The sequence below is a fragment of the Aotus nancymaae genome, unplaced genomic scaffold (assembly GCF_030222135.1).
Source record: "Aotus nancymaae isolate 86718 unplaced genomic scaffold, 86718_ANA_hifiasm-v0.15.2.pri h1tg000089l, whole genome shotgun sequence".
NCBI lineage: Eukaryota > Metazoa > Chordata > Mammalia > Primates > Aotidae > Aotus > Aotus nancymaae.
In genome coordinates, this window is record NW_026988504.1 from 25497176 (window position 1) to 25517657 (window position 20482).

General features: G+C 41.1%; 1 protein-coding gene across 4 annotated transcripts; it reads left to right on the forward strand.

Moving 5' to 3' along the window:
- The first annotated feature begins 977 nt into the window (after positions 1-977).
- On the forward strand, positions 978-17634 carry LOC105710577 (keratin-associated protein 4-12). Of its 4 annotated transcripts, XM_064369665.1 has the most exons (3): positions 6928-7088; positions 7119-7187; positions 17214-17634. In XM_064369665.1, the coding sequence occupies exons 1-3, from the start codon at positions 6928-6930 to the stop codon at positions 17632-17634; spliced, it is 651 nt and encodes a 216-aa protein (XP_064225735.1). The 4 variants fall into 4 exon arrangements, with proteins under 4 accessions (XP_064225734.1, XP_064225735.1, XP_064225736.1 ...); XM_064369664.1 differs by lacking the exon at positions 17214-17634 and adding an exon at positions 978-1447 and having other exon boundaries at positions 6969-7293; XM_064369666.1 differs by having other exon boundaries at positions 6928-7123; positions 17183-17634.
- Positions 17635-20482: the final 2848 nt, after the last annotated feature.

Sequence of the window (20482 nt, forward strand, 5' to 3'; positions counted from 1 at the left end):
GGTATATATATGTGTGTATGTGTCTGTATATTATATACGGTGTGTGTGTGTGTGTGTGTGTATGTGTGTGTGTGTGTGTGTATATATATATCAAGGACACTGGGCCCTTTACCTCAGGTTAGCAAGTAAACCTTAGAAATAGAAGCGATGACTCAATGTGCCTATTAAAATCAGCAAGACAGGAAAGAAAAGTCAAAAGGAAAATCAGCCCCTCGGGCAGAGAGCTGAGAGACCTGAACCCTTTAGTATATCTCTGTAGCCAATTTCCCCTGAAGTCCCTGAAACTGAGTTTTGGAGTGTTATTTCTCAAGAAAAAAAAGCATCAATAATTGATGACTTAGATGTCCACCTTAAAACAATTCTGCTTTCCCCATCAGAAAGTCTAGAGAATCGGTTATGATTCATTGTATGGAAGGGGGCAAAGAATATATCCTAATAGTATTTGTGTTTTCATGCCGCTGGTCACCTGTTTCACATTCAGACCTTCATTGCCCACTTGATCCATAACAAACGTGCCATGAAATTAAAGCACAGCTTTCTCCTCCTGAGTTACCAAAAGAAAATTATGGGCCTAGAAGAATCAAAATCACCCAAGGTCAGACATAATGTATTAAGGAAAATGAGGCTGCAGCACATGGTATCTACAAGTAGATGTCACATGGCAGCTCCAGGAGGAAGCTACAGCAAGAAACACCCAAGAGGTTGTTCAAGAAGTGCTGACCTGAGGAATCATAACCTACGAGGGGAAGGAAATAATGCTTTCCTCCATGTGGACAAATTTAACCAGAAAAATAAACCATTTGACTAATTTGATAATTAACTACTTATCAGGACAAACAATAACAAGGAAAGAGTGCTGCATCTGATGACATTGGCCCTTCGCAGGGTATAAAAGAGGATCTGGGGGCAAGGAGACTTCCAAACCTTCCAAACCCACCTTCCTGGAAACCCATCCAGAACCTCCACCCTCTGACACCATGGTCAACTCCTGTTGTGGCTCTTTCTGCTCTGACCAGGGCTGTGGCCTGGAGAACTGCTGCTGTCCCAGCTGCTGCCAGACCACCTGCTGCAGGACCACCTGCTGCCGCCCCAGCTGCTGTGTGCCCACCTGCTGCCGCCCCAGCTGCTGTGTGACCACCTGCTGCCGCCCCAGCTGCTGTGTGCCCATCTGCTGCCGCCCTAGCTGCTGTGTGTCCAGCTGCTGCAGGCCCCAGTGCTGTCAGACAACCTGCTGCAGGACCACCTGCTGCCGCCCCAGCTGCTGTGTGCCCATCTGCTGCCGCCCCAGCTGCTGTGTGCCCACCTGCTGCCGCCCCAGCTGCTGTCTGCCCACCTGCTGCCGCCCCAGCTGCTGTGTGCCCACCTGCTGCCGCCCCAGCTGCTGTGTGACCACCTGCTGCCGCCCCAGCTGCTGTGTGTCCAGCTGCTGCAGGCCCCAGTGCTGCCAGTCTCTTTGCTGCTAGCCCATCTGCTACCATACAACCTGCTGCAGGAACACCTGCTGCGCTGCCCCAGCTGTTGCATTTCCAGCTGCTACCAGCCTTCCTGCAGTATCTCTAGCAGCAGTAGCTCCTCCTGCTGTGGTTCCAGCTGCTGCAGGCCCTCCTGTGCAACTCCAGTTGCTGCCACCCCAGCTGCTGGTAGACCATCTGCTGCAGAACCCAGTGTTTTCAACCCAGCTGCTGTGTGTCCAGTTGCTGCCACCCCAACTGCTGCCAGACCACCTGCTCCTGCCCAACCTGCTCTAGTGGTTCTTGCTGCTGCTGCTCTCATCTGGCCTCACCTGATTCTCATCAACCAGCATTCTTGATGTAGTTCATCTGTGAGCTGAGTCATGGGAAGCTAGTTGGAAAACTTCAGTCCCAACTGATTCTTAGATTGAATCTGGCCTCAAAATAAATGCCCCCCACACATTTTACCTCCGTACCAAAACGAACATAAGTTGTAATTTCTGCTGAAATCTGTCAACCACCTTAATTGAAATATTTGCTCTCTGCCAAAATTTCTCATATGAAGCTATTCCATTTTAAACAAATATTTATCTAAATAAATCTTAAATAAAATTTTCAGGCATAGAAATATATGGATACTGTGTATCATTATTTTTCTTTTTTGAGTGTCATCATTACCAGTCAATTTTTCTGTTGTTCTTCTCTGCAGGGAGAAGACCAGAGCACATATTTTCAGGGGCACCACCTCTATTTCCTCAGCACTCTTTATTCTAAGATACAATGGTGGTTTCTTAGAACAAGCACCTGGAACTCTCTTCTTGAAGAGTTTCTCTGGCCAAGGAGCAAGCTCTGGACTGTAGAGTTGAAGCCTCTCAGAATACCATGCAGCCATAAAAAAGGATGAGTTCATGTTCTTTGCAGGGACATGGATGAATCTGGAAACCATCATTCTCAGCAAACTGACACAAGAACAGAAGATCAAACACCACATGTTCTCACTCACAAGTGAGTGTTGAACAATGAGAACACATGGACCCAGGGAGGGGAACATCACACATTGGGGTCTGTTGGAGGGTGGGGGGCTAGGGGAGCAATAACAGGGGGTGCAGAGGTTGGTGAGGGATAACATTAGGAGAAATACGTAATGTAGGTGAAGGGGGGATGGAGGCAGCAAACCACCATGGCATGTGTATACCTATGCAACAATCCTGTAAGATCTGCATATGTACCCCAGAACTTAAAGTATAATAAAACACACACACACACACATGCACATGCACACACACACCCTCTTGGGACAGCACTCAACAAAGTGGGGGTTGGTGAACACATGCTCTAGTTATTTGTCCTCCAGTTGGGAACATGTTGTACCAACCTTTCAGAGGTCCTCAGAGAGACCTAATTCCAGCTGCCTACAGGGGTATTCTGATCATTAACTCATCTTGTATCTACTTCCCTCACTTTCCTGGAGCATTTTTCATGTTCCATTCAGCACTTCTTGGGACCATCTCCCATGTATACTCCTGGGTCTGCTCCAGTGGGTACCCAATCTAAGACATCAGTGTTTCTAATCTCAGCATTAGTGTCCTTCAAGACATTTTTTCTTTTTTTATTGATATATAACAGATGTACATATAAAATTTTGATACACCCATATAATGTGTAAAGATCCAATCAGGGTAATTGAATTATTCATTGTAATTTATCTTTATGCTAGGAGCATCTGGATTATTCTTTTTTAGCTACTTTGAAATATTGAATAGATTATTGTTAACTATAGTCATCCTGCAGTTCTATTGAACATTAGGTCATACTTTTCTAACTTATATTTGTACCCATCAATCAACCTCTTCATTTCCCCTGGCCACTCCCCTTTGACTCTGATAACCAGCAATCTATTCTTTATCTTCATGAGTTCTATTCTGTTAGCAATTTGTCTTTCTGTGCTTGGCCTATTTCATGTAACATAATTAAATCATTTTTGTACAATATCAGTGGTTACCCTGGTATCATGGTCAGCTCTTGAGTATAGTGTCTACTAAATTCAAAAATATTCTGAATAATCATCTCTTTCTTCTTCTTCTTGTTCTTCTTCTTCCTTTTCTTCTTCTTCCTCTTCCTTTTCTCCTTTCCTCCCTTCTCCTCCTCCTCCTCCTTCTTCTTCCTCTTCTTCTTCTTCTTCTTCATCCCTCGCCATCCCCCTCTCCCTTTGCCTCTGCCTCTGCCTCTCCCTCTCTCCATCCCCCTTCCTCTCCCCTTCCCTCCCCCTCCCCCTTCCCCTCCCCCCTCCCCCCTGTCTCCCTCTCCTTCTCCTTCTTCTTCCTCTTCTCAGGTTTGGCACAATGATCTCTAGACTAGTTGTCTTTAATCTCTCTCTATCTCTTTTTTTTGAGATGGAGTCTCGCTCTGTCACCCTGGTTGGAGGGCAGTGGTGCCATCTCAGCTCACTGCAACCTCCGCCCTCCAGGTTCAAGTGATTCTCCCACTTCAGCCCTCTGAATAGCTAGAATTATAGGCATGTGCCACCACGCCCAGCTAATTTTTGTATTTTTAGTAGAGACGGAGTTTCACCATGTTGGCCAGGCTGGTCTTGAACTCTTGACCTCAAGTGATCTATCTGCCTCAGCCTCCAAAAGTGCTGGGATTACAGGCATGAGCCATCATGCCCGGTCTTCAATCTCTTTTTTTCCATATCATTATATCTGAAGACATACAAATGGCCAATAAGCATATGAAATAATGCTCATCATCACTAAATCATCAAACAAATGCAAATTAAAACCACAATGAGAAATCATCTTATACCAGTCAGAATGGCTGTTATTAAAAAGACAGAAATAACAAATGTTGATGAAGCTACAGCTGAAAGGGAACCCATCAACAGTTGGGAATGTAAATTAGTACAACTCTATGAAAACCAGTATGGAGATTTCTCAAAGAACTAAAAATAGAACTACAATTTGATCCAGCAATCCCATGACTGAGTGTCTACCTGAAGGAAAAGAAATCATTATACCAATAATATACCTGTACACATGTTTATCACACCACTATTTATAGTAGCAAAGATATGGAATCAACTTAAATGTCCATCAATGGGTGATTGTATAAAGAAAATGTGCTATATACAAACAATGGAATACTCTTCAGTCATAAAACATAGTGAAATCATGTCTTCTGCAGAAACATGGAAGGAACTGGAGGCCATTATCTTAAGTGAAACAACTCAGATATAGAAAGACAAATATAACATGTTCTCACTTACTGTGGGGCCAAATGATGTGTACACATGGCCATAGAGTGTGGAATGACAGACAGTGGAGAATCTGAAGGGAAGGGTTATAGGAGGGGGGTTGATGATGAGAAATTACTTGAAGGGTAGAATGCACATTATTTCAGTGATGGATACTATAAACATCCTGACTTGACCATTACACAATATATCCATGTAACAAGATTATACTTTTATAAATTTACATGAATAAAATATTTTAAAGATATCTGAATTGGAAAGGAAGAAGTTAAATTGTTTCTATTTGCGGATGACATGATCTTATATGTAGAAAACCCTAAAGACTCCACTAAGAAACTGTGAGAACTAATAAATTCAGTAAGGTTGCAGAGTATAAAATCAACATACAAAACCCAGTAGGTTTTCTATACACTAATAGGAAACTATCTGAAAAAGAAATCGAGACAACTATTTCATTTACAATAGTTACAGTAAAATAAAAACTTGGGAACAAATTTAACCCAGACAGTGAGGACCTCTACACTGAAAACTGTCAAACAAAAATGAAAGAAATAGATGAAATCACAAATAAATGGAATGCCCTGTGTTTATGAACCGAAAGAGTTAATATTGTCCAAATATTTTAAAAGCAATTTACAGATTTCATGCACTGCCTATAAATATACCCATGACATTCTTCATAGAAATAGAAAAAAAAACACCAGTTCTAAAATTTGTATAGAACCACAAATAACCAAAGTAATCTTGAACACTAAGAACATAGCTAGGAGCATCACATTCCCTGACTTCAAAATCAGCCACAACATTATAGTAACCAAAATACCATCATTGTGACATAAAAACAAACACATAGACCAATGGAATGAATAGAATACAGAGATCAGAAATAAAGTCACACATTTACAGCCAATTGATTTTCAACAAAGGTGAGAAGATAGGGAAAGGACAGTTTCTTCAATAAATTGTGTTAGGGCCAGGCGCGGTGGCTCACGTCTGTAATCCCAGCATTTGGGAGGCCGAGGCAGGTGGATCATGAGATCAGGAGTTCAAGACCAGCCTGGGCAACATGGTGAAACCCCATCTCTACTAAAATACAAAAAATTAGCTGGGCATGGTGGCAGAGGCCTGTAATCCCAGCTACTTGGGAGGCTGAGGCAGGAAAATCGCTTCAATCCAAGAGACAGGGGTTGCAGTGAGCCGAGATTGTGCCACTGCGCTCCAGCCTGGGTAAAAAGAGCAAGACTCTGTCTCCCAAAAAATAAATAAATAAATAATAAAGTGTGTTAGGAAACCTAGGTATCCACATGCAGAAGAATGAAATTAGTCCCTTATTTCTTACAATATACGAAAATCAGTTCAAATCGATTAATGGCTTGAATATAAGATCAGAAACTATGAAACTTTTGGAAGAAAGCATGAGGGAAAGATTCATGACATTGGTCTTGGCAATGACTTTTTGAATATGACCTCAGAAGCACAGGCGATGAAAGAAAAATTAGATGACTGAGATTACATCAAACTAAAAAGCTTCTGCACAGCAAAGGAAACCACAAAAAGAGTGAAGAGATAACCTACAGAATGAGAGAAAATAATTCTCGTAAAAGAAAATACATCTCATAAGGGGTTAATATCCAAAATATAGAAGGAGCTCAAACAGCTCAGAAGGAAGAAAACAAAAAAACTGATTAAAAATGGGTAAAAGACCTGACTAGACATTTCTCAAAAGAAGATACACAAATGACTAACAGGTATGTGAAAAAGTACTCAACATTACTAATTATTAGGAAAATACAAATGAAAACCACACTGAGATATCATCTTACTCCTGTTAGAATGGCTATCATCAAAAACACAAAAGATGACAAGTTATTGGCAAGGATCTGAAAAAAAAATCCCTTTGTTTTCAACAAAATGTTCTTGTCCAGATGTAGTAATATCTCTTCTTACTACATCTGGACAAGAAAGATGTAGAATACAATAGAGAATGTATTATCTCTATTCTCTGTGAATAGAGATAATACATTATGTTCTTTAAATGTTTTCAACAAGTTTAAACCATTAAATGGACAAACATTATTGTGTAATCTGATAATCACTTAGTTATTAAGTAAACAAAAACAAGGGAGCTGGGCAGTATATAAGAGGCTGTGGCCCCAGAACACTTCCAAACTCGAGAACCTCATTCTTCTAGAAACCCACCCAGAACCTCCACCCTCTGACACCATGGTCAGCTCCTGTTGTGGCTCTGTCTGCTCTGAGCAGAGCTGTGACCTGGAGAGCTGCTGTCGCCCCAGCTGCTGCCAGACCACCTGCTGCAGGACCACCTGCTGCCGCCCTAGCTGCTGTGTGTCCAGCTGCTGTAGGCCCCAGTGCTGCCAGTCTGTGTGCTGCCATCCCTCTTGCTGTGAGTCCAGCTGCTGCCATCCCAGCTGCTGCCGCCCCTCTTGCTGTGAATCCAGCTGCTGCCGCCCCTGCTGCTGCCTGCGTCCAGTCTGTGGCCGAGTCTCCTGCCACACCACTTGTTATCGCCCAACCTGTGTCATCTCCACCTGTCCCCGCCCCATGTGCTGCGCCTCCTCTTGCTGCTAAACTCTCCTTGTAATATTTGTCATACTGTGAATATCTTCATTAGTCATATAAAATGTGCTGTAGCTAGCCAGTCACTGGAAAAGTGAACACTTCCCTGTCAATTTGTCTCATGTGGCATTCAGAGTGGACATTCAGTTCTTCTAGGAAATGACAGACATAAACACATTCATTAAAATATGTTATGTCAGACCCCATTGCGGTTATTTTTAGATAAGCAGTGTCTTCATTCTAAGGGGACACTAACTGTGATGATCTCATATAATATTGTTTTCATATATTAATAAACAGCCATTTCCCTAATATTGAAATCTCCTGATCTGTTAGTGATTTGACAGTTCCTGTGCCTGTGTATGTGTATGTGTGTGTGTATATGTATGTTAATGTGTATGTGTGTGTGTATGTGTATGTGTGTGTATGTATATGTGTGTATGTGTATGTGTATGTGTGTGTATGTGTATGTGTGTGCGTGTGCATGTGTATGTGTATGTGTGTGTGTCTTTACCTGTCACTTCACACTAAGGGCCATCTCTCCTCAAATGCAGGAGAGCATGTTTTTAAGAGACTGGGCCTTGATTCACGTTACCTGTATTGGACTCAGGACTCCACTGGGTATTTGTTGTGTGGCATGGGGCAAGTTGTTTAACCTCCCCAGACCTCAGTTTTCTTTCTCTGTGAATAGAGATAATACATTATGCTCTTTAAATGTTCAGAAACATAATCCATGTAATATATTCACCACAGGGCCTGGTACCTAATGCAGTATAGGCTCTTAATGAATACAGTTTCTGGCCAAGTGAGGTGGCTGACATCTGTAATTTCAGCACTTTAGGAGGCTGAGTGGGTGGATCACTTGAGTCCAAGAATTCAAGACCAGTGTGGGAAACATGGTGAAATCCCTTCTCTACTAAAAATACAAAAATTAGTTGGGTGTGGTGGTTGTAGTCCCAGCTATGTGGGAGGCTGAGGCAGGTGAATCACTTGAACCCAGGAGCCAGAGGTTGCAGTGAGCTGAGATTGCCTCACTGCACCCCAGCCTGGGTGACAAAGCAACTCTGTCTAGATAAACAAACAAACAAATAAACGGTACCCTGGGCTAGAATAATATCACAGCATAATGTTCTTTTTTGACAGAACAGCAAGGAAATTTGTAACATTGTCGCACTGTCTTCTATAACTCAAAATTAAGTTATGGGATATGCCTCAAATGTCCCTTAAAAACTCCAGCAAGTTGAACATCGTGAATTTTTTCTGACTGTATTTCTACTTCCAGTATGTTTCATTATTGGCTGTGGAAATTTTGAGTGTTCTCTCTACCTTAAGTACTTTTTCCTTCCTTCCTTCTCCTCTGCTTCCCCTTCTAATCCCTTTACTTTCCTTCTGCCTCCCATCCCCTTTCCTTCCTTCCTTCCTTCCTTCCTTCCTTCCTTCCTTCCTTCCCTCCCACCTCCTCCCTCCTTCCTTCCCTCCCTCCCTCCTTAACATAAAATTATCTTTCAGAATATAAAGTGTACCTTCTAAGTCAAGATTTCTGGAAGTGTATGACATCCATGGCAGCTTTCTCATGAAAGTTTTATATCTTTTAATTAATAGATGCTCATAGTCTTAGTATTTCCAGACTGAAACTCCTTTATAATTTTAGCCTCTAATGTTACAGAGGTTTGTGCATTTTCTTGATGGTTTTATTCCCTCATTTTGGGCTTTAACCTCCTTGCTTCATCTTAAGAGAACATGGGTGGGATTTTTCCTTGAGACTCAGTTTCTCCTCGCCAAAACTCAAATAAGTGTTATTCTATGTAGATAAGAAAATGTGTGACAATATATGCAATATATCTGATTTATACAAATAGAAGGGTTTATATGTTTCAGCTAACAATCCAAAGTATATTAAAACTGTTTTAAATCCAAAATTTCTACAAATCATAATTTTTTAATTAGCTGTGTTATATTTCCAAAGAAATGTAACTAAAAGATAATTAGCATTTCTGAAATGTAAAAATAAAGAAGTTTTAAGTTGGCAAGAGACAGCATGAATAGAAGTTAACATTAAGTGGGCTCACTCCAGCATAGGTTAGGTGCTGAATTCCCAGCATATCATAAAAATGCCTTGCAGACACTTTTGGCTTCAGCCATTTCCATTCACTCTAAATTATTCTACAGAGTACAGACTTGTCAATTCATACATCAGAATTAACAAGTCTTTTATCCTCCCATATGTTCCTCTTTGACAACTGCCCATTAGAGGATGCTGGCTTTGGTTTTAACATTATGCTTTATTAGCTAGAGTGAAATCAAAGACTAGATTTTATATGGTCTTTTCAGTATGAAAGTATATGAGGCTTGTAATTTCCTCTTTCTACAAGAACTGGGCCACAGCAGGAATGAGATGACACAGTGTATCTGTGTAATAAAGAGACTATTTGCAAAGGTGTAGCTAGAGTTCAGGAAAATCAACAAGGAAAAGCTTGGTACCCAGGGCTCACAATAACAAGGAGTAGGAACCCCAGGTCTGAAGCCCTATGCAATGATTTGGGTGAAATGCACAGAGGGTGGCATGTGAAACTTTTTAGGATTAGTATGCACAGACACTCAAGTACAGTCATTGCCTCTGAGGAGAGTTATGATGCTCTAAAAGGTCCAAAGATGATGTGAGAGACATTGTGGTGGTGAAACCCAAGGTAGATATAAATTTATGAATGGGAAAGTGTGACTGGAGTGATTACTCTGGCCACATCAGCTTTACCTAAATGCACAGTACAGATGGAGTGTAAGTGAATGAAACATTGACTTCGTTGATGTTTCATTCACTTAAAAGTCACGCAGCATTATTTGACTATGCTAAATAAGTATGTTTGGAATTGCTCAAGCCTTTCTAGCTAGTGAAAACTAAGCAAGATAGAATTCCAGAAGGGCAACAGGAGATGCCTGTTTTGATTAAGGAAGTAACTGAAACAAGAGTTATTTTAATTCCCATGAACTCCCTTGTAACAGTCCCCTCTGGACAGTATATAAGGAGGACAGTTACTTGCGGTTAACAACAGTCTTGGTGATTAAACAAGTTGGTTCCCCCAATTGTTTCAGCTGCACCTACATAAGTCAGAACTTTGCAGGAAACTCAATAAACCTGGTAAGACTCATACACCATTGCAGACTCAGCTAGTGCATTCTTTTCAATGTCAGTTTGAGAATCCAGACAGGTACAATTTACATTTTCATGGCAAGAAACCCAGTATACATATACCATTTTGCCACACAGATATTTGAGTTCACTAGCATATTTCCATAACCTATTAGGGCAGACTTGAACTTGACAACCATTAAAAGAAAGTTAATATCATACATTAATGATGTGATACTAGCACATGAAAAATTATCAGTGAATTGAAAATCAAGCCCAGAAATAGATTAAAGTACATAAAGGAATTTATTATATGAAAAGGTGGCACTTTAATTCAGTAATGGAGTGATGTATTATTTAATAAATGATGTTGAGCCATGGTCATATCTGATTATAAAACATTTAAGCCTCATATTTTGTATCTGTATAAATTGCTATTAGGTAAAATATTTTAAAATATAAAATGTGAAATCTGGAAGTTAACAGACATTATGGGATAATGTATATGTAAATTTGTAACTGGAAATTCCTTTCAAAATATGACACATACCCAAACTGTCAAAGAAAAAAAATTCAAAAATTTGACTGCATCAAAAGCAATATGAGGATAAAGAAAATTCCTTTCATGTCTGATTTTGCAGAGAGGCAGTATGCGTAGTGATTAAAAACATGGACCCTCGCTGGGCACGGTTGCTCACGCCTATAATCCCAGTACTTTGGGAGGCCGAGGCAGGCAGATCACAAGGTCAGGAGATCAAGACCGTCCTGGTCAACATGGTGAAACCACGTCTCTACTAAAATACAAAAAATTTTTATTGTGTGGTGGTACACACCTATAGTCCCAGTTACTCAGGAGGCTGAGGCAGGGGAATTGCTTGAACCCAGGAGGCAGAGGTTGCAGTGAGCCGGCATTGCCCACTGCATTCCAGCCTGACGACAGAGCAAGACCCCATGTCAAAAAATACAAAAACAAAAACAAAACAAACATGGACTCAGTGCTGGTGGGCTAGCTGAAATCAAGTTACAGCTCCCCTGCTTACTGGCTTTAACTCCCCGTGCCTTAAGTTTCTCGTCTGTAAAGGGAAGGTTATAATAGAATTTACCATACTGGATTGTTGGGACTGGTAATTGAGCTAATATGTGTAAAACACTAGAACAATTGCAAAACATATCATTTATTATTTTGTTATTCCAGCATCCAGCAAAATTATCAGTATACAGCATTTGGAGCCCGAAGAAAGAAAGAAAGAAGAACAAGAACTCTGTAACACATTGGGTTTTTATTTTGCTTAAGTTTCTAAAAAGAACAAGTATAGTTGCTACATAATTGTGCCAACAATTCCATTCTAGCCTTATTTCTTCCTTACCTCTAAATGGAGTCTCCTTTTTAGGTTCTTCTTTTTTAGGCACAACGTATCCTTTCTGATTTATTTATCCTTTAAAATTGTAATTATTGGCTTTAAATAGGTGGGGGTATAAGTTATATGGAGAGAAAGTTATAGAATATGTAAACAATTAGTTCAATTGAAATATATTGTATCACTTTTAGGAAGAACCCTTCTTATACTCTATCTTCAATTTGTTCCAAGTCTCTACTGATTCTTTCTTTCAAAGAAAGAATTTAATTATTTCATAATAAAGAGAATAATTTATCTTTATTACACTCATGGCCATCACCTGAAGCTGAGAGTTCAACTTGTACTCTGTCTCACTTCAACCTTTTAATAGCATCTCTTCCCAGAAATTCTGGAGTGTTTTGGCATTTCTAAAGGCAGATCAAAAATTAAAATAAATTGTACATAACGTATATATTGAAAGCACTTTTGCAAAAATACTAACAGTGAGAAAATTATGACAGTAGAAGATATCTGATTGAACCAACTCCTATCTTGTTCTTAACCTTCAAATTGCTCTGGGCTTGGGCCAAGCTAACTTGGGGAGAAATTTAGTTTGTAGTTTAAATGATAATACCCATTCCACAAAACTAAACCACCTTTGTAAAACTAATGAAAGTTCACCAGGTTAGGAACATGAACGGAGCCTGAATTCTGCTAAGGTGTAGACATAACACAATTACCAGCCATTATTCCAGAGGTCACAAGATTCGGAACTTCCCCAATTACTCCTCAAATAATATCACTGCTATAGAACCTAAAATTAGACCTTTGCGATGTCTTTTCATGTTTTTGCATTTCAGACAATCAGTAGCCCCACCTGAACCTATGACTCCTGACTCAACTGGCCCTCAGCCACCCCTCCCCACCCCAAAGCAAACTCAGCTCAGAAGGACCATTGTTCACAGCTCTATGATCACATTCACAACAAATCAGCACCACCCATTCCTTTACCTACCAAACTATCCTTGAAAAACTTTAGCCTCCTAATATTTAGGGAGGCTGATAGAAGTAATCAAAGCTCTGGTTTCTTTATTAAAGTTCTGGTCTCATTTTTAGCTGGCTGTATGCACATTAAACTCTTTCTCTATTGCAATTCCCCGTATTGATAAATTGGCTCTATCTGAACCCACTGGGTGGTTACAATATCACCTATCATTCCTTCCTGAAGGTTTTTCATTTCTTTCAGGATTTGAGGATACCCACAATTTCTCCCACATGCTGTCAAGCTCAACTTCTCTTAGTACTTCTCAAAACAGACCTTTCAGCATATCACTTTCACGATCACAAGCCAGGGTCATGCCCAATCTCAACTATGTGCTCCTTTCATGTCCCCTTTCTCTCCTCCTATTTGAACGGTTTGTATTCTCAAAGGTCAGTGTGTGACCCTTGAAAGCCTTAACAAACTCTTCATCCATTAAACACGTTTCCTCATTCTATTTCAGGTTCTGTTGTATAAGGATGCCCTGGCGGGGTTTGTATTCTAGAAGGAGCCAACAGGCAAATGGATTTCTGATACAGAATGAGATGGCAGTGCCTGTGCATATATAAGGCAAAACAGATGTGCAATGGAGGAAGGACCTTGCTTTGTGTGAGACCAAGAAAGATACTGGAGAAAAATGGCATTTGAACTAACCAGTAAAAAATAACTGGAAGAATGCTAAGTGAAGGAACTAAAAAATACTTTACCCAAAAATACATTTTCTCATGTATTTTAAGAAGGTTGCCTCATGGCCAGTAGACTAAAGTGGCCCTCCAAAGCTATCTTTTGTGAAGGAAATTTAAATCTGTAGAGAATCTCCATTAATGCAGCCGCCTTCTCTTTATAGGCCTTTCCTGGATCTAGAAGAGAATAAACGACAGTCTGACACCCTTAAAGTTCTGAAAAAAGTCATTTACCATCTCTTCTCTCTGAGGGCTGCTACCTGTGAGATTTCATCCACATAACAAGACCCCCTTTGCGAGCCAAGCCTCTTTCTTCTCCCCAACATTACCTGTTGATATGATTAGGCTTTGTGTCTCCACCCAAATATCATCTCAAATTGTAGTTCTCATAATCTCCATGTGTCACAGGAAGGACACGGTCAAGGGTAATTTAATCATGGGGTCAGTTACTTTCATGTGGTATGAGTTCTTATGAGATCTAATAGTTTTATAAGGGGTTTATCTTCCTTCCCCTCTGCACTTCTCCTTACTACCTCCATGTGAAGAAGGATGTATTTGTCTCCCCTTCTGCCATGGTTGTAAGTTTCCCAAGGCTTCCCCAGCAATGCTGAACTGTGAGTCAATTAAACCTCTTTCCTTTATGAATTACCCAGTCTTAGGTATTTCTTCACAGTAGCATGAGAACGAACCAACACACCTGTCTTGCCACTAAAACCTGTTTCCTGTTTTGGCCCTGCTCTGTGTAAGGTTGGCTGCGTCGCTGAGGGTTCGGACACGCCCCCTCCCCTCGCGGGGAGTTCGGACACGCCTCCCTCCCTTGCCGGGAGCTCGGACACGCCTCGCTCCCTTGCTGGGAGCTCGGACACGCCTCCTTCCCTTGCCAGGAGCTCAGAAACACCTCCTCCTCCCCCGCGCCGCACACCGGGAGCCCAGGAAAAAAAAAGCCCCATCAGGACATACCTGATACCATTTTGTCCCATCCAGGCTCCACTCCCTGTCTACTATTTTGTCCTATCTGGGCCCCCACTCCCCACCATCCGGGTCCCACTCCCCTCCATTTTGTTTCATCCGGGTCCCACTCCCCACCATTTTGTCCCACTCACCTTGGCCACAGCCAATCGGATGCTTCCACTCCCTATAAAACCCGGTGCCTGAGAGGAGTCCGCGCGACTTCTCTGCCCCTTCCTGTCGGGCCGCAGACCCTCGTCCGGGAGCCTGAATAAATTCCCTTGCATTGGATTATTTTCGTGCTGGCCTCAGTTTCTTCATTTCGTCCTCGGCGAGAACAGACCTTACACTCTGAGCCCTCATTCTTTCTGTAACCTCAAGATGATGTATAAGCTTCTGTATCTCATTGAGGGATTGAGTTTTCATTCTGAAGGCCCTTGGGTATACTTGTTAAATAAATGTATATGCCTTTTCTCCTACTAATAAATCTGCCTTGAGTCAGTGATTTTTCAGTGAGGAAAATCTTTCTTCCATTACACTTCTGTGGTGCCTTATTTATACATGGGCTCTATCATCTCATTCTCTATCAGAAATTCATATGTCTATTGGCTCCTTCTAGAATACAAACTACATGAGGTCAGAGATCTCCAGGTTCCTTAGGCTCCACATAAGCTCACAAGAGACATCCCTTCATTCCAAGAAAGAGAATATCATGAAGGTAATCTGTTCTTTCCTTGAATAATTGCTTTTCCCTGAATGCCCATGGCACTAAAGAAGACCTCTTATTTAGGACCATAATCATGTGAGGCTTTGATTTAAAAACAGGCATGGTGGCTTACTCCTGTAATCTCGCACTTTGGAAGGCCGAGGCAGGTGGATCACCTGAAGTCAGGAGTTTGAAACCAGCCTGGCAAACATGCTGAAACTGTCTCTACCAAAAATACAAAATAAGCTGGGTGTGGTGGCACACTTCAGTAATCCCAGCTACTTGGGAGGCTGAGGCAGGAGAATTACTTGAACCTGGGAGGCGGAGGTTGCAGTGAGCTGAGATCGTGCCATTGCACTCTAGCTTGGGCAATAAGAGTGAAACTCCAACTTAAATGAATAAATACATGAAATTAAAATAAAAACTCTTTATGAATGCAATTTCTGTGTAAATGTAACTAGACCCAGTTTCAGCTGCTGGCTGCTGGAAAGCCAATGCATAAGAAGCAAGGGCTGGTGGGAGGAAAAGTAGTTCTAGTTGGAAAGCCAGCACACCAAGAAGATACCCTTGCTTTGTGTGAGGCCAAGAAAGATATTGGAGAAAAATGACATTTGGACTCACCAGTAAAGAATAACTAGAAGAATGCTAAGTGAAGGAAATAAAAACATTTCACCCCAAAATATATTTCTTTGCCATATTTAACTAGTGAACTAGCATCTGAAGTGCCATCTTAAATTTTGAAATTCACCATAGGGTTTTGAAAGGGAAACTTGGCATGGGACACATGCAGGGTGGTGCAGGGTGCAGAGTCTGCATGTCTTCATGTCTTGTTCTGATGGCTACCTTGGGTGTCTGGAGGTTTGGGTGGCATTATTTTGACTTCAGCCCAATGGTGGTGGAGTGGACTAATTGTTCAAGATTCCCCCTAAGTGAGAGGATTCCTCAGGGCTCTGTGCCTGGTTTATTTCAAGATTAGCCTCTGGAATTTCTTAAGCAAGATTACAACTAGATAAGCATGTATTGCCAGAAGGGAGTGTGCAGAGAGGGGAGGAATGAAGAGGTGAGAGGGGAGGAAAGGAAGACAAAGTGGGTGATTTTTAAAATTGAAGTCCACAGTTACATAAGTAGCTGTAAGTTAAGAAATATGTCTTTCATATTCCTCTCAATGCTTCTAAAAAAATCTTTAATAAGTGACACACACAAAAAAACCCTGCTAGATGTTTTAGCTCAGAATGTATGAAAAAGATTTTAACAAAATGTCAATAAAGCATATTACACATTTTGATATTTAAAAAGGCAGATCAAAAACTATGATCCACATTACTCTACCTCAGCTTGTACGACATTTTTGAAGACAGACACAGCTCAAGCCCAGATGATGCTTTGTTCCTTAAAAACAGTGAGTCACTGCTAACTGTTTCAAGGTGCACCAGAGTGATGGGAATTAACACAGCTTGGAATGACCTAGGAATCGGGTTAGCTCAATGATCACCCAGAATACACACAATGAATCACAAGCTTCCTCATTTCTCACACTCAAAAACAGGAACATTCTTTTTTTCCTGCCAGCATTCCAGCTGATTGAAATATGCATTTCTCCACTAGAGGTCTTAGTCCTATCAGAAGCTCTTCCAAAATGATATCAAGATGAGAAACAGACAAGTGACAGTGGCCCTCCCATGTCACATGATACCCAGAGACTGAAGTCATGTGACACTGAAACCAAGGAAAGGCAAACAAGAGGTGACTCATATGGGAACCCCAGGGTGAGAAAAGGGAAATAATCATTTTCTGTATATTGGGATTTCTTACTAGAAAAACACAATGCTATAATTTAGTAATTGCATTTGTGTCATGTAAACAAAAACAAGGAAAGAATTTCATAATCACAAAGGCTCCTCAGCTGGGTATAAAAGGGGACATGTAGCAAGGAGACTCACAAACTCAGGAAACTAACTCTCCTGGAAACCCACCCAGAACATCCACCTTCTAACACCATGGTCAGCTCCTGTTGTGGTTCTGTCTGCTCTGACCAGGGCTGTGGCCTGGAGACCTGCTGCCGCCCCTGCTGCTGCCAGACCACCCTCTGCAGGACCACCTGCTGCCGCCCCAGCTGCTGTGTGTCCAGCTGCTGCAGACCCCAGTGCTGCCAGTCTGTGTGCTGCCAGCCCACCTGCTGCATCTCCAGCTGCTGCCGCCCCTCTTGCTGTGAATCCAGTTGCTGCCGCCCCAGATGCTGCCAGACCACCTGCTGCAGGACCACTTGCTGCCGACCCAGCTGCTGCATCTCCAGCTGTTGCAGACCCCAGTGCTGCCAGTCTGTGTGCTGCCAGCCCACCTGCTGCGTCTCCAGCTGCTGCCGCCCCTCTTGCTGTGAATCCAGCTGCTGCCGCCCCTGCTGCTGCCTGCGTCCAGTCTGCGGCCAAGTCTCCTGCCACACCACTTGCTATCGTCCAACCTGTGTCATCTCCACCTGCCCCCGCCCTATGTGCTGTGCCTCCTCTTGCTGCTGAGCTCCTTTCCCGAAACTGCCTCCTCCCCTTCATCTCACTCATGACAGAAGCAAACCTTGTGCATCTCATAGACAACTCAAGAGAGGCCATCCCCACCAACTGTGTCCATATCCTGGACGTATATCTAGGATATAGGTCCTAGATATACATCTGGAATATATGTTCCCCATGTTGACCCAAGTATGAAATTAGATGTTATTTAAAGCAAGAAATTAAAAGAATTTACAAAATTGTATACCCTATATTTTTATTTATGGATACCAAGTCCTTCTGTTCCAAATATGGAAATTCTTGCAGGGCTAGTCGGGGCAAGGATGTCTCACTCTCAGATCTGAAAGTCTGATGGTTTCACCCTATACTTCCTTTGACAGCAATGTTTGTGTATCTTATTTTTGCTGATTCTGAATAAAACTCCACTTTCATCACATAGAAATACAATGTTCTTTTTGCATTGCTTTGTAATGATTGTCCTCAGTTCCTGAGAAATTATAACCAAAACACAACTATAGTTATGTAGAATGAATAAATTCTAAAAATTTAATATACAGCATGTTGACTACAGCTAATAATACTGTACTGTATGCCTGAACTTGCTAAGAGAGTAGATATGAAGTGTTTTCACAGACACACACAAAGGCAACTATGTGAGGCAATGGATGTGTTGAATAGCTTGCCTTTAGTAATCATTTTACAGTGTATATCGAAGTATTATATTGTACATCTTAAATAATATATATGTGATTTTATAATAAAATAAGTAAAAGCAACAAGGGAAAAACAACACACACTTTCCCAAAAAGAACAGGAAGCCTAAAATCTAACTGAAATAATGGAAGTGAGAAGACGACAAAGAGACATCTTGTGAAGGAAAACACTGCCAATAGAGAATTAGATGCCCAGAGAGACAAAAAAGATAATGAAATTAAGTTATTTTCAGGAAAACAAAAGGAGAGAATATGTTAACACCAAACTTTACTAAAAGAAATAGACTAGGCCAGGCTCTGTGGCTTACGCCTGTAATCAGCACTTTGGGAGATCAAAGTGGGTGGATCACTTTGAGGCTAGGAGTTCGAGACCAGCCTGATCAACATGGTGAAACCCTGTCTCTACTAAAAATACAAAAATTAGCCGGGCATGGTGGTGGGTGCCTATAATCCCAGCTACTCAGGAGGCTGAGGCAGGAGAATCACATGAACCTAGGAAGTGGAGGTTGCAGTGAGCTGAGATCACACTACTGCATTCCAGGCTGGGTGACAAAGCAAGACTCTGTCTCAAAAAAAAAAAAAAAAAAGGAAAAAAGAAGGAAATTGACATATTGATGCAAAGTGATAGAAATGATGATCCCAACAAAGAGTAATTGTACGTTGTTCTTTTCCAAATCAGTCATTTTCTATATTCTATGTCTTCATCATGATTTCCATTTTTAAAATTTTTATTTATTATACTTTAAGTTCTGGGATACATGTGCAGAACATGCAGGTTTGTTACATAGGTATACATGTGCCATGGTGGTTTGCCGCACCCGTCAACCCATCATCTAGGTTTTAAGCCCCGCATGCATTAGGTATTTGTCCTAATGCTCTCCCTCCACTTCCTCCCTCCCCAATTTCCATTTTTTGTTTACCTTTTAAACCCATTTATATATAGTCTCCTTCAGAATCTTCAGTTATCTCAATTCCTGGGGGTTACATTCCCTTTTCCTATGTCTACTATAATACTTGTGATAAATTATTTTCTGACACATTTTGTAATATTTGCCTGTGCATTTATCTTATGCAGAAATTGACCCCTGTGGGCATCCCATACAGTTTCTGTGTGGTTTCTTAGAGGTTTATTTCCCCTTGTGCTTAATGTTTTCTGATCTTGAGTTTTTTCTTTTGCGGGGCAGGGGTTCTTTCTGTGTGCTATTCCTTTTGCTTTTGTTTCTGAGTATTTCGAGGACGTGTACTATTTAGTATCAGCGGTCTCACACTTTGAGATTCTTTCACTATGCATATAGTGTGAATTAGGAAGGTAGGTGAAACTGCATGGGTTAGTTGTTCATGACTTTATTACCACATAAAATTCCTGTGGGCAGGCTAAGGTTTTCTTGTCTCCATCTTATGCACAAGAATGCTTTCAGAATGTAAATTTTAAGTTTACCTTCCCTTTTGACATCAAAAGGGATCTTGGCGTCATGAGAACAATTTGCCCAAACAGCATTCTTAAGAATGTGAACTTTATATAAGGGTTTTACTTCCTAGATCCTGCCTTATGACAATTTCAGGTCGCATTTCTTGTACCTGCCTGAGTTTTAACCACCAGCCTCCAATTCTGAGGGTGTGTAACTAGATGCCAAGCCTTCCCACAGGCCACAGGACATCAGCTAGTATTTGCCATTTGAGTTTCCTCTTAGTTTCTGAAAAATGACAATTTTTCTCTGCTTTTCTCAAGTTAAACTACATGATTGAATTTTTTTTGTAATTTTTGAAGCATTTATGCTTGCCTGTACCAGGAAATGGGTCTGTCAGTATCAACTCAGTCAGCAACTTTGCCAAAAGTTCTTTATTTTCAGAGATCCAAGGAGATAAAAGATTTACTGTGTTAAAAATATTTTTAAAGGATTTTTATAGTAGATGCTCCCATGAAGTAAATTTTATTATATATTTCAGCATTTCCTCCAAAAGTCCCAAACTCCTCACTCTTATTATACTAACAATTGTTAAATTAAGTTTAACCTAAAGCGGCCTCTTTACATATTTTAGGTTTGGCTATAAAGGTTTCTCCATGCATAGTAAACTGAAAGCTAACTGGATGTGTAAGCAAACTGTAACCTACCTTTCCAGCAACTATCCAAGTCCACAGCAGC

Coding starts and splice junctions, on each gene's coding strand:
- LOC105710577 (XM_064369664.1), top strand. CDS start 978: ATGGTCAACTCCTGTTGTGGCTCTTTCTGCTCTGACCAGGGCTGTGGC. Junction 1,448..6,968: donor TGCAGGCCCCAGTGCTGCCA/GTCTCTTTGCTG, acceptor CTCTGAGCAGAG/CTGTGACCTGGAGAGCTGCT.